At 47.3% G+C, this 12,615-nt stretch overlaps 1 protein-coding gene across 3 annotated transcripts in view; it reads right to left on the bottom strand.

Annotated features, from left to right (window-relative positions):
- Positions 1–4,076: 4,076 nt before the first annotated feature.
- LOC132392013 (disintegrin and metalloproteinase domain-containing protein 12-like) overlaps positions 4,077–12,615 on the bottom strand; it is a 265,513-nt gene continuing 256,974 nt past the window's right edge. For all 3 annotated transcript variants that reach the window (XM_059965910.1, XM_059965912.1, XM_059965911.1), the window contains 3 exons: positions 11,955–12,011; positions 7,439–7,508; positions 4,077–4,472 (listed from right to left, as the gene is read on the bottom strand). In XM_059965910.1, coding sequence (XP_059821893.1) covers positions 7,451–7,508; positions 11,955–12,011 — 115 coding nt within the window. In that variant the 3' untranslated portion in view covers positions 4,077–4,472; positions 7,439–7,450. The remainder of the gene's footprint in view (positions 4,473–7,438; positions 7,509–11,954; positions 12,012–12,615) is intronic.

Raw genomic sequence — 12,615 nt, 5'->3', positions numbered from 1 at the left:
CTTCAAAGAGGATGACGATGGTGACGGGGTCTCTGGCACTGAGCCTAGTTCCATGGTGCAGAAGAGAGAGAAGATGAGGAATGTGGTAGTCATAGGGGATTCCATAGTGAGGGGAACAGAGTGCCTAATTGAGATAGCCACATGGTGTGTTGCCTCCCAGGTGCCGGGGTACAGGATGTCTCGGATCGGGTGCAGAGTATTCTGAACAGCCAGAAGTTTTGGTACACTTTGGTACCAATGACATAGTTAGAAAAAGGGAGGAGGTCCTGAAGAGAGAATTCAGGGAGTTGGGTAAGAAGCTGAAAAGCAGGACCTCTAGGGTAGTAGCCTCAGGATTGCTGCCTGTGCCACATGCTAATGAGTATAATAATAGCATGATCAGACATATTAATGTGTGGCTGAGAGACTGGTGTAGGGGGCAGGGTTTTGGGTTCCTGGATCATTGGGGCTTCTTCTGGGGGAGGTACGACCTGTACAAAATGGACGGGTTACACCTGAACCCAAAGGGGTCCAATATCCTAGCAGGCAGGTTTAATAGAGCTGTTAGGGAGGGTTTAAACAAATTTGGCAGGGGGATGGGAATCTGAGTGATAAGGTTGAGGAACGGGAAAACAGAAATAAATCAAAGATAGTGTGCAACAGAAATGAAAGAAATGACAGGCAGGAGATGAGGCTTAATCACAGGCAGTGGGATGAGTTACAGGGCAAGAGAGGCATGGTGTAGTTAAAACAGAAAGCAACAAATACTGGACGAGAGTGCTATATTTGAATGCATGCAGCATAAGGAATAAAATGGATGATCTTGAAATTCAGCTACAGATTGGAAAGTATGGCCATCTCTGAAACTTGGCTGAAGGATGGCTGCCATTGGGAGCTGAACATCCAAGGATCTACATATCGGAAAGATAGGTTAGTAGGCAGAAGGGGTGGGGTAGCCCTGTGTATAAGAAATAATATTAAATCATTAGAAAGGGATGACATCGGATTGGAAGGTGTAGAGTCTCTATGGGTAGCGTTAAGAAATGGCAAGGGTAAAAGGACCCTAATGGCAGTTGTATACAGGCCTCCAAACAGCAGCCGGGATGTGGATTACAAATTACAGCAGGAGATAGAAAAGGTGTGTCAGAAGGGCAATGTCATGATAATCATTGGAGATTTTAACATGAAAGTAGATTGGGAAAACCAGGCCAGTACTGAACCTCAGGAGAGAGAATTTATAGGATGTCTAAGGGATGGATTTTTAGAACAGCTTGCTGTTGAGCCCAGTCGGGAATCGGCTGTGCTGGATTTGATGTTGTGTAATGATCTGGAGGTGATAAGAGAGCTTAAGGTTAAGGAACCCTTAGGGTACAATGATCACAATATGATTGAGTTCACTTTGAAATTTGAGGAGAAACTAAACTCCAATGTGTCGGTATTTCAGTGGAAATTGCAACGGCCTGAGAGGGGAACTGGCCAAAGTTGACTGGAAAGGGACACCAGCAGGAAGGACAGCCGAGCAGCAATGGCTGGAGTTTCTGCGAAAATGAGGGAAGTGCGAGACAGATGTAATCCAAATGAGAAGAAATTTAGGAATGGAAGAAGGACACTATATGGCTGGCAGATGAAGACAAAGCCAAAGTAAAAACAAAAGATCGGGTATACAAGGAAGTCAAAGCTAGTGGGAAGATAGAGGATTGGGAAGCTTTTAAAACTTGTAGAAGGAAACTGAGAAAGTCATTAGGAAGGAAAAGGTGTATTATGAAAGAAAGCTGTTGACTGATATCAAAGAACATACTAAAAGCTTTTTAAAGTATATAAAGGGTAAAAGAGAGTTGAGGGTAGATATAGGACCAATAGAAAATGACGCTGGGGATATTGTAATGACAGATGCAGAAATGGCAGAGGAACTGAAAGTGTATTTTGCATCAGTCTTCTCAGTGGAAGACATCTCTAGTTTACCGGACATTCAAGAGTGTCAGGGAACTGAAGTATGTGCAGTGAAAATTACGACTGAGAAGGTGCTCAGGAAGCTTAATGGTCTGAGGGTGGATAAATCTCCTAAACATGATGGAATGCACCGTCAGGTTCTGAAGGAAGTAGCTGGAGAGATTGTGGAGGCGTTAATGATGATCTTTCAAGAATTGATAGATTCTGGCATTGTACCGGATGACTGGAAAATTGCAAATGTTACTCCGCTATTTAAGAAGGATGGGAGGCAGCAGAAAGGAAACTATAGAACTGTTAGCCTGACATCAGTAGTGGGAAAGTTGTTGGAATCAATAGTTAAGGATGAGATGATGGAATACCTGGAAGCACATGACAAGATAGGCCAAAGCCAGCATGGTTTCCTGAAAGGAAAATCCTGATTAAGCTACTGCAAAATGTTGAGGAAATTACAAGCAGGGTAGACAAAGGAGATTCAGTAGATGTGGTGTCCTTGGATTTTCAGAAGGCCTTTGACAAGGTGGCGCACAGGAGGCTGCTTAGCAATATAAGAGCCCATGGAATTACAGGGAAGTTACTAGCATGGGTGGAACATTGGCTGATCGGCAGATAACAGAAAGTGGGAATAAAGGGAATATTCTGGCTGGCTGCCATTACCAGTGGAGTTCCACAGGGGTCGGTGTTGGGACCGCTGCTTTTTATGATGCATGTCAATGATTTAGACTATAGGATTCATGGAGATGTGGCTAAGTTTGCTGATGATATTACGATGGCTGGAGGAGGTGATGTCGAGGAAACAGAGACTTGAATAGTTTAGGGGAATGGGCAAAGAAGAGGGAAATGAAATACAATGCTGGAAAGTGTATGGTCATGCACTTTGGTGGAAGAAATAAATGGGCAGACTATTATTTAGATGGACAGAGAATTCAAAATGCAGAGATGCAAAGAGACTTGGGAGTCCTTGTGCAAGATACTCTAAAGGTTAACCTGCAGGTTCAGTCAATGGTGAAGAAGTGGAATACAATGTTGGCATTTATTTCTAGAAGTATAGAATATAAGAGCAGGGATGTGATGTTGAGGCTCTATAAGGCACTCGTGAGACAACACTTGGAGTAATGTGTGCAGTTTTGGGCTCCTTATTTTAGAAAAGATACACTGACGTTGAAGAGGGTTCAGAGAAGATTCACAAGAATGATTCCAGGAGTGAAAGGGTTACCGTATGAGGAATGTCTGGCAGCTCTTGGGCTGTATTCCCTGGAGTTCAGGAGAATAAGGGGGTATCTTATAGAAACAATCTGAATGTTAAAAGGCCTGTACAGATTAGATATGGCGAAGTTACTTCCCATGGTAGGGGAGTCCAGAACAAGATCATGACTTCAGGATTGAAGGACGTCCATTTAGAACAGACAAGCGGAGAAATTACTTTAGTCAGAGGGCGGTAAATCTGTGGAATTTATTGTCATGAGTGGCCGTGGAGGCCGTCATTGGGTGCACTTATGGCAGAGATAGATAGGTTCTTGATTAGCCAGGGCATCAAAGGGTTTGGAGTGAAGGCAGGGGAGTGGGGATGACTGGAAGAATTGGATCAGCCCATGATTGAATTGCAAAACAGACTCAAAGGTCCGAATGGCCTACTTCTGCTCGATCTTATGGGTTTATGGCTTTATAAACTCTGGTTATGCTGCATTTAATGTATTGTGTACAGTTCTGGTCATTGCATTACAGGGAGGATGCCGTGGTTTTAGAGAGGGTGCAGAAGAGACTTACCAGGATGCTGCCTGAATTAGAGGGCATGTGTTGTAATGGGGGTTTCGACAAACTTGGGTTGTTTTCTCTGGAGCAGCAGAGACCGAGGGGAGATTAGATTGAGGTTGAAAAGATTGATAGGCATAGATAGAGTTGACAGAAAATATCTTTCTCACAGGGTTAAAATGACTAATACTAGAGGGCATGCCTTTAAGGTGAGAGGGGGGTAATTTCAAAGGAGATGTGAGGGGCACTTTTGTTTTCACAGAATTGCGGGTGTCAGGAATGTCCTGCCTGGGGTGGTAGCAGAGGCAGATGCATTAGAGGCTGTTAAGAGACATTTAGATGGGCACACGGGTGTGAGGAGATAGACACTGTGAGCAGAAATGGTTAGTCTAGTGGAATATTTAATTAATAGTTTAATTAGTTCAGCATCAACCAGTGACGCCGTTCACACCTGCTCTGGCTAACATTACATATTTATGGTTTGGTGAGTCTGTTGGCCATAGTTTAGCTGTTCATAATCCCACAGAAAATCACAAAATTCATTTGGTGTGTTATTCTTTACAATGTGCAGAGCAATTATTGCTAAGTATATATCGATACTTCATGAAAAGTTTCAGCTGCTCAGTACGCTCCCCCTCATCCTTTCCAGCCCCACTGGGGAAGTGATCAGTTAAACAGGGCTCTGATCAGCAACTGCTCCCCACATGTTCCAGGACGTAAACATGCTGAAAAGCTATGATCACAGATGTCGTACAATCAATAGGCTGCTGTAGTTATCCAGTCGATGTCTGAATCTGTTGAGAGAAGAGAGTTCCAATGAGCGATAATGAGTATACAGACAGACAATCTCTTTCCACTGCTGTTAAATCTTTCTATCCTGCTGCTAACATTATCCAAATACATATGGCAAATCGGAAACACGAGATTGCTAGATGCTGCAACATCCACATGCAACTTGCTGGAGGAACTCAGCAGGTCAGGCAGCACCTGCCGGCTTCCTCTCCAGGCCTGAAGGTTGGGGGGTGGGCTGTGGGCTCAGTCCCTGCCAGTGAGATCTCAGTCAGGCCGATGCTTCCCAGCAGCTGATGGGGAGGGGGAGCTCGGGGTGGTGTGAGTCTGACGGCTCAGTGTCCAGGCGGTGGGGGGGGGGGGGGGGAGTGTAAGACTCCGTGTCTGCGGCTGATATCTCAGAGAGTGACAAAGGTCAATGCTCCCTACAGCTGGCCAGTGGGGTAAGAACGTAAGAAACAGGAGCAGGAGTAGACCATTCAACCCGTCAAGCCTGCTCCACCATTCAATAAGATCATGGCTAATCCGACCATGGACTCATTTCCACCCACCTGCCTTTTCCCCATAACCCTTAATTCCCCCTACCATGCAAAAATCTAACTAACCTTATCTTAAATATATTTACTGAGGAGCCTCCAATACTGCATCATTGGGCAGATAATTCCACAGATTCACAACTCTTTGGGAAAAGTTTCCTTCTTATCTCTGTCCTAGATCTACTCCCTCAAATCTTAAGGCTATGTCTCCTAGTTCTAGTCTTACCTACCAGTGGTAACAACTTTCCTGCCTCTATATTATCTTTCCTTTTCATAATTTTATATGTTTCTATGAGATCTCCTCTCATCCTTCTTCATTCCAGCAAGTATAGTCCTAGGGAACTCAGTCTCTCCTTATAGACTAAACAACCTGGTGAATCTCCTCTGCACTGCCTCCAAAGCCAGTATATCCTCCCTCAAATATGGAGACCAGAACTGCACACAGTACTCCAGGTGCAGCCTCACCAGTACCCTGTATAGTTGCAGCATAACCTCCTTGCTCTTAAATTCAATCCCTCCAGTAATGACGGCCAACATTGCATTTGCCTTCTTGATAACCTGCTGCACCTGCAAACCAACCTTTTGTGATTCGTGCACAAGCACTCCCAAGTCCCTCTGCTCAGCAGCATGCTGCATTTTTTACCATTTAAATAATAATCTGCTCTTCCATTTTTCCTCCCAAAGTGGATGACATCACATTTACCAACATTCTACTCCATCTGCCAGACCCTTGCCCACTCACTTAGCCTATCTATATCTCTCGGCAGACACTCTGTATCTTTCACACAGTTTGCTTTTCCAATCGATTTAGTATCAACAGCAAACTTTGATACACTACACTCGGTCCCCTCTTCCAGATCATTAATGTATATCATGAACAGTTGTGGGCCCCACACTGACCCCTGCGGCTCACCGCTCACCACTGATTCCCAACCACATTAACCACCATGTATCCCAACTCTCTGCTTTCTATTAGTTAACCAATCCTCTATCCATGCTAATACCTCACCCCAACTCTATGTACCCTTATCTTATGGATGTCTTTTATGTGGTACTGTATCAAACTCCTTCTGGAAATCCTGGTAAATAAGGTCCATCTGATCCCCTCTATCCACTGTGTTCGTTATATCCTCAAAAAGCTCCAGTAAGTAGTTCCAGCCATGGTGTGAGGCTGAGGGCTCAGAGTCTGCTGGAGAAATCTCAGTCAGTGACAAGACTTCCCAGCAGCTGATGGGGAGTGTGTGTGATAGGGGTGGTGTGAGGCTGAGGACAGTGTCTGCTGGTGATGGGGGGTGATAGGGGTGGTGTGAGGCTGAGGACAGTGTCTGCTGGTGATGGGGGGTGATAGGGATGGTGTGAGACTGAGGACAGAGTCTGCTGGTGAAGCGGGGTGATAGGGATGGTGTGAGGCTGAGGACAGTGTCTGCTGGTGATGGGGGGTGATAGGGGTGGTGTGAGACTGAGGACAGTGTCTGCTGGTGATGGGGGGTGATAGGGGTGGTGTGAGGCTGAGGACAGTGTCTGCTGGTGATGGGGGGTGATAGGGGTGGTGTGAGACTGAGGACAGTGTCTGCTGCTGAAGGGGGGTGATAGGGGTGGTGTGAGACTGAGGACAGTGTCTGCTGGTGAAGCAGGGTGATAGGGGTGGTGTGAGACTGAGGACAGAGTCTGCTGGTGAAGGGGGGTGATAGGGGTGGTGTGAGTCTGAGGACAGTGTCTGCTGGTGATGGGGGGTGATAGGGGTGGTGTGAGACTGAGGACAGTGTCTGCTGGTGATGGGGGGTGATAGGGGTGGTGTGAGACTGAGGACAGTGTCTGCTGGTGATGGGGGGTGATAGGGATGGTGTGAGACTGAGGACAGTGTCTGCTGGTGAAGGGGGGTGATAGGGGTGGTGTGAGGCTGAGGACAGAGTCTGCTGGTGAAGAGGGGTGATAGGGGTGGTGTGAGACTGAGGACAGTGTCTGCTGGTGATGGGGGGTGATAGGGGTGGTGTGAGGCTGAGGACAGTGTCTGCTGGTGATGGGGGGTGATAGGGGTGGTGTGAGTCTGAGGACAGTGTCTGCTGGTGATGGGGGGTGATAGGGGTGGTGTGAGACTGAGGACAGTGTCTGCTGGTGATGGGGGGTGATAGGGGTGGTGTGAGACTGAGGACAGTGTCTGCTGGTGATGGGGGGTGATAGGGGTGGTGTGAGACTGAGGACAGTGTCTGCTGGTGATGGGGGGTGATAGGGGTGGTGTGAGACTGAGGACAGTGTCTGCTGGTGAAGGGGGGTGATAGGGATGGTGTGAGACTGAGGACAGTGTCTGCTGGTGAAGGGGGGTGATAGGGGTGGTGTGAGGCTGAGGACAGAGTCTGCATGCCTGAAGTCTTAGCAAGGCTGTGTTCAGGGATGATGGATCTGAGTGAGAGTGCTCTGTATGTACGTTCACTCACCGTCTCTTTCTGTCACAAGTTGGCACTGGGTGGTGAAATCTGTATCCCTGCATGGCCAGCAAGGTGAGGTCTAAATGGAATGAATCACAACAAACTCTCTGAATGTTCAATGTCATTTTCCAGAAACATTAACTTAGTGCAGAGAGATACCAGCACATAGACCGTGATGCATTTTCAAAGTTCAAAGTACATAAATGTCACCGGATCCTATACTGAGATTCATTTTCTTTCAGGCTTTCATGGTAAATGCAAAGATACTCGATAGAATCGATGAAATACCGCACACAGACAAACAATCAATGGTCAACAGATAACAAACTAGTCAAATACAATAAATAAATAATACTGAGAACTTGAGTTGTAGAGTCCTTGAAAGTGAGTCCATAGGTTGTGGAATCAGATGCTGAAATCAGTGAAGTTATGCCCTCTGGTTCAAGGGCCTGATGGCTGAGGGGTAGCAACTATTCCTGAGCCCCTCTTTCCCGATGGCAGCAGTTTAAGAGAAGATGGCCTGGGTGGTGGGGGAACTTGATGATCGATGTTGCTTTCTTGCAGCAGCACTCCTTTGGGCATCACAGTAAATGCAAGGAGCTTAGAGGCATTGACATACAGAGTGACCTTGGGGTTTGAGTACTTAGCTCTCTGGAAATGGAGGCACAGGCAGTGCAGGTGGGTGTTCAGCTTGCCTGCCTTCACAGTGCAGAATTCAGCACTTAGCACAATATAGATGTCAGCTCACACTTGGGGACTTTGTGCACAGTTCTGGTTACTGCACCACAGGAAGTGTATGGGAGAAATAGGGTGGAGAAAAGACTTACTGGGGTGTTGACTGGAATGTAGGTCTGGGGTTACAAAGAGATCGGATCAGCTGGCAAGGATTTTCCTGGAGCAACAAAGCAGAGGGGTGATCGCAAAAGTATATCATATTACAAATAGTAGATGGGCTTCCCAGTGTAGGGCAGAGGCTGAAAGGAGACAGCAGTAGGAATGTGGGACCCCAAAGGCCGATACAACAGTTAAAAGACATTTAGACAGGTACATGAATCAGAAAGGGTTAGAGAGGAATGTGGCAAATACATATACATGGCATAGTTTAGATGGGGATCTTGGTTGTCATTGATGAGCTGAAGGGCTTGTCCCATGCTGTACAACTCAATGACGATATTCCTAATGACTTATTTGGCGAATTGGCCCATATTCCTGTATTCCCTCTCTTCGCCGTTCAAAAGTGGCCTGCCACGTTCATTTTTCCAGTCCAGGTGTAAGGTCCTGGGATGAAGACAACTCTGAAAGATTGTGTTTACATCACCTGCCAGGTTTTCACCCATTTGGTTTTCAGTGCCTGTGTTGTCGGGGCTTGGTTTCTCTGGGTGGTTCTGTTTCTCTGGGTGGTTTTGTCCGTGTTCCGAGGAAGGCCACCACTCAGGCTGCCTCCAAGCTGAGGTACGCAGGTGCCTGTGTTGTCGGGGTTTTGTTTCTCTGGGTGGTTTTGTTTCTCTGGGTGGTTCTGTTTCTCTGGGTGGTTTTGTTTCTCTGGGTGGTTTTGTTTCTCTGGGTGGTTCTGTTTCTCTGGGTGGTTTTGTTTCTCTGGGTGGTTTTGTTTCTCTGGGAGGTTCTGTTTCTCTGGGTGGTTTTGTTTCTCTGGGTGGTTCTGTTTCTCTGGGTGGTTTTGTTTCTCTGGGTGGTTTTGTTTCTCTGGGAGGTTCTGTTTCTCTGGGTGGTTTTGTTTCTCTGGGTGGTTCTGTTTCTCTGGGTGGTTTTGTTTCTCTGGGAGGTTCTGTTTCTCTGGGTGGTTCTGTTTCTCTGGGTGGTTCTGTTTCTCTGGGTGGTTTTGTTTCTCTGGGTGGTTCTGTTTCTCTGGGTGGTTTTGTTTCTCTGGGTGGTTCTGTTTCTCTGGGTGGTTCTGTTTCTCTGGGTGGTTTTGTTTCTCTGGGTGGTTCTGTTTCTCTGGGTGGTTTTGTTTCTCTGGGTGGTTTTGTTCGTGGTCCGTGGTCCGTGGTCCGAGGAAGGCCACCACTCAGGCCGCCTCCAAGCTGAGGTACGCAGGTGTTTCCAATGAGTAGACAGTCGCAAAGCTGTGGGACCGGACGGCATCCCAGGGCAAGTACTTTGGATGTGGCAGGTGTGCTTACTGACATTTTTAATCTCTCCCTCTCCTAGTGTAAAGTGCCCTCCTGCTTCAAATTATCCACCATTGTCCCTGTACCGATAAAGACCTAGGCAACATGCTTGAATGACTGGTGTCCTATCGCATTCAGCTTAATAATAAGCAAATGCTTTGAGAGGTTGGTCAAGGACCACATCTGCAGCTTGCTACGCCCAAGCTTTACCCCTCTACAGTTCACCGAACGACACAACTGATCGACAGATGATTCAATAGCCACTGCTCTGCATACTGTCCTTACACATCTGGAGAAGAAGGATGCTTATGTAAGAATACTTTTGTTGGACTACAGTTCAGCATTCTACACCGTAATTCCCTTCAGGCTCGACAGGAAACTCAGAAACCTCGGCCTTGATTCTGCCTTGTGCAGTTGGATCCTGGACTTCCTGTCAGATTGCCAGCAGGTGGTAAGAGTGGGCTCCCTCAACTCCACCCCTCTGACTCTCAATACAGGAGCTCCTCAGGGCTGTGTACTGAGTCCCCTCCTTTACTCCCTGTATACCCATGATTGTGTCGCCACCCACAGCTCCAATCTACTAACTAAATTTGCTGACGACACTACATTAATTGACTTATCTCAAACAATAATGAGGTGGCCTACAGGGAAGAAGTCATCTCTCCCTCAAGAAAACAACCTCTCCCTCAATGTCGCTAAAACAAAGGAGCTGGTTGTGGATTACAGGCAGAATGGAGATAGGCTAATCCCTATTGACATCAATGGATCTGGGGTTGAGAGGGTAAACAGCTTTAAGGTCCCCAGCATCCACATCACCGAGGACCTCACATGGTCTGTACACACCAACTGTGCGATGGAAAAGGCACAACAGTGCCTCTTTCACCTCAAGCGTTTGAGGAAGTTTGGTATGGTCCCCCAAATCCTGAGAACTTCCTGCAGGGGCACAATTGAGAGCATCCTGACTGGCTGCATCACTGCCTGGTCTGGGAACTGTGACATTCTGGTGCTGTTGCAACTTATTGTCTGCTACTTATCTATTTAATACTGTTTTTTAAAAATTACTGTCTTGTTTTTAACTACTGCTTTATTTAATTGCCTGAGAGGAAGCTAAACAGAGTTTCAGTGTACCTGTTTGTAATGACAATAAAGATCATTCAATCCAACTGTACTTCCCTCGTTCGCAGGGTTCTGCAGAAAGTGGTGCGGACAGCCCAGCGCATCTGTAGTTGTGAAATTCCCATGATTCAGGACATTTACAAGGACAGATGTGATAAAAGGGACCAAAGGATCATTGGGGACCCGAATCACCCAACCACAATCTAATCCAGCTGCTACCATCCAGGATATGGTACCGCAGCATAAAAACCAGGACCAACAGGTGCTGGACAGCTTCTTCCACCAGACCATCAGACTGATTAACTCACACTGAATTGAGTGTATTTCTATGTTACATTGACTGTTCTATTTATTCTAAGTTACTATGATTGCACTTTGCACATTCAGAGAGAAACGTAACATAAAGTTTGTTACTCCTTATCTATATGAAATAAAATCAATTCAATTCAAATGTCAGATATGGCAGTTGTTGGCCAACATGCAAGAGCAATGGAGGGACAGATTCGAGGGTCTGAGGGGAATGGGAGTTCATGGTGGAATTATGCTGGAACTGGAGGCAGTCGCCAAGGTGATCAGCTGAATACAGAGACGCACAGGTGGAAGGAGGGTCCAGAGACAGACGGGTGGACAGAGAGACCGAAGACAGATGGGTGTGCGGGGAGTCCTGAGACAGATGAGTGGACGGGGAGACCGGAGACAGACGGGTGGGCAGGGAGTCTGGACACAGATGGGTGGATGGGGAGTCTGGAGACAAATGGGTGGACAGAGAGACCGGAGAAGGTGGGTGGACGGGGAGACCGGAGACAGATGGGTGAACGGGGAGTCCGGAGAGAGACGGGAGGACGGGGAGACTGGAGACAGATGGGTGGGTGGGGAGTCTGGACACAGACGGGTTTACAGGGAGTCTGGAGACAGACAGGTGGACAGGGAGTCCAGAGACAAATGTGTGGACAGAGAGACCGGAGAAGATGGGTGGACGGAGAGTCTGGAGACAGATGGGTGGCCACGGATTCCGGAAACAGACGGGTGGACAGGGAGTCCGGAGACAGACAGGTGGGTGGAGAGTCCAGAGACAGATGGGTGGCACAAATTCCGGAGACAGACGAGTGGACGGGGAGTCTGGAGACAAATGGGTGGACAGAGAGACCGGAGAAGACGGGTTGACCGGGAGACCGGAGACAGACGGGTGGATGGAGAGTCCGGAGACAGACGGGTGAACGGGGAGTCCAGAGAGAGACGGGTGGACGGGGAAATCGATATGAGAAAATTTGACATGTTACCTCTGGTTTTGAATGGACTGGGTGTCAGGCACAAATACAAATGTGCTCTCCGAAGACCTGAGAAGGAAATGTTTCAGTCACTGATGGTGGAGATTACTCGTCCGATTTAGCATAGTAAATGCTGTGCTCTAGGTGAAGGCCCTCCCTGTCCCCAGCTCTGGTGAAACCATCCTAAAACTAGTGAATTTATCTTTCCTCAACTCCACCCATTGGGTTTCAATCTACACCCCCGCCCTGTCCCTCTGCCATTAGAAAGAGTCATCCACTCCTCCCTATCTGAGCCCAACATCCATTCATCCATTGCCGGTAAACCTCAGCCCTGTTCCCTGTGCCCCAGCGCTGACCTGTTGTATTCATTTACGTTCAATGTGAATATATTTTCACATTGTGTAGTTTCAAGTAGCTGTGAATGAATGTGGTGAAGGTAAGCCTTTAATTTCATGGCTAATCGTGCAATGAGGTGGACATAGCTGCCTGGAGTCCGGGACTGGTGAATCTGTGAGCTCCATGTGCAGCAAATCTGATTGACCTCAAGACCATCTGTCATAGGAGCAGAATTTGGCTATTCAGCCCACCAATTCCTGCTGCCATTTTTATCATGGCTGATTATCATCCCTGTCAATCCCATTCTCCTGCCTCCTTCCTGTAACCTTTGAACCTT

The sequence above is a fragment of the Hypanus sabinus genome, chromosome 3 (genome assembly GCF_030144855.1).
Source record: "Hypanus sabinus isolate sHypSab1 chromosome 3, sHypSab1.hap1, whole genome shotgun sequence".
Taxonomy (NCBI): domain Eukaryota; kingdom Metazoa; phylum Chordata; class Chondrichthyes; order Myliobatiformes; family Dasyatidae; genus Hypanus; species Hypanus sabinus.
Note: the sequence above shows the minus strand (reverse complement) of the source record. Positions and strands in the feature narration are given on the sequence as shown.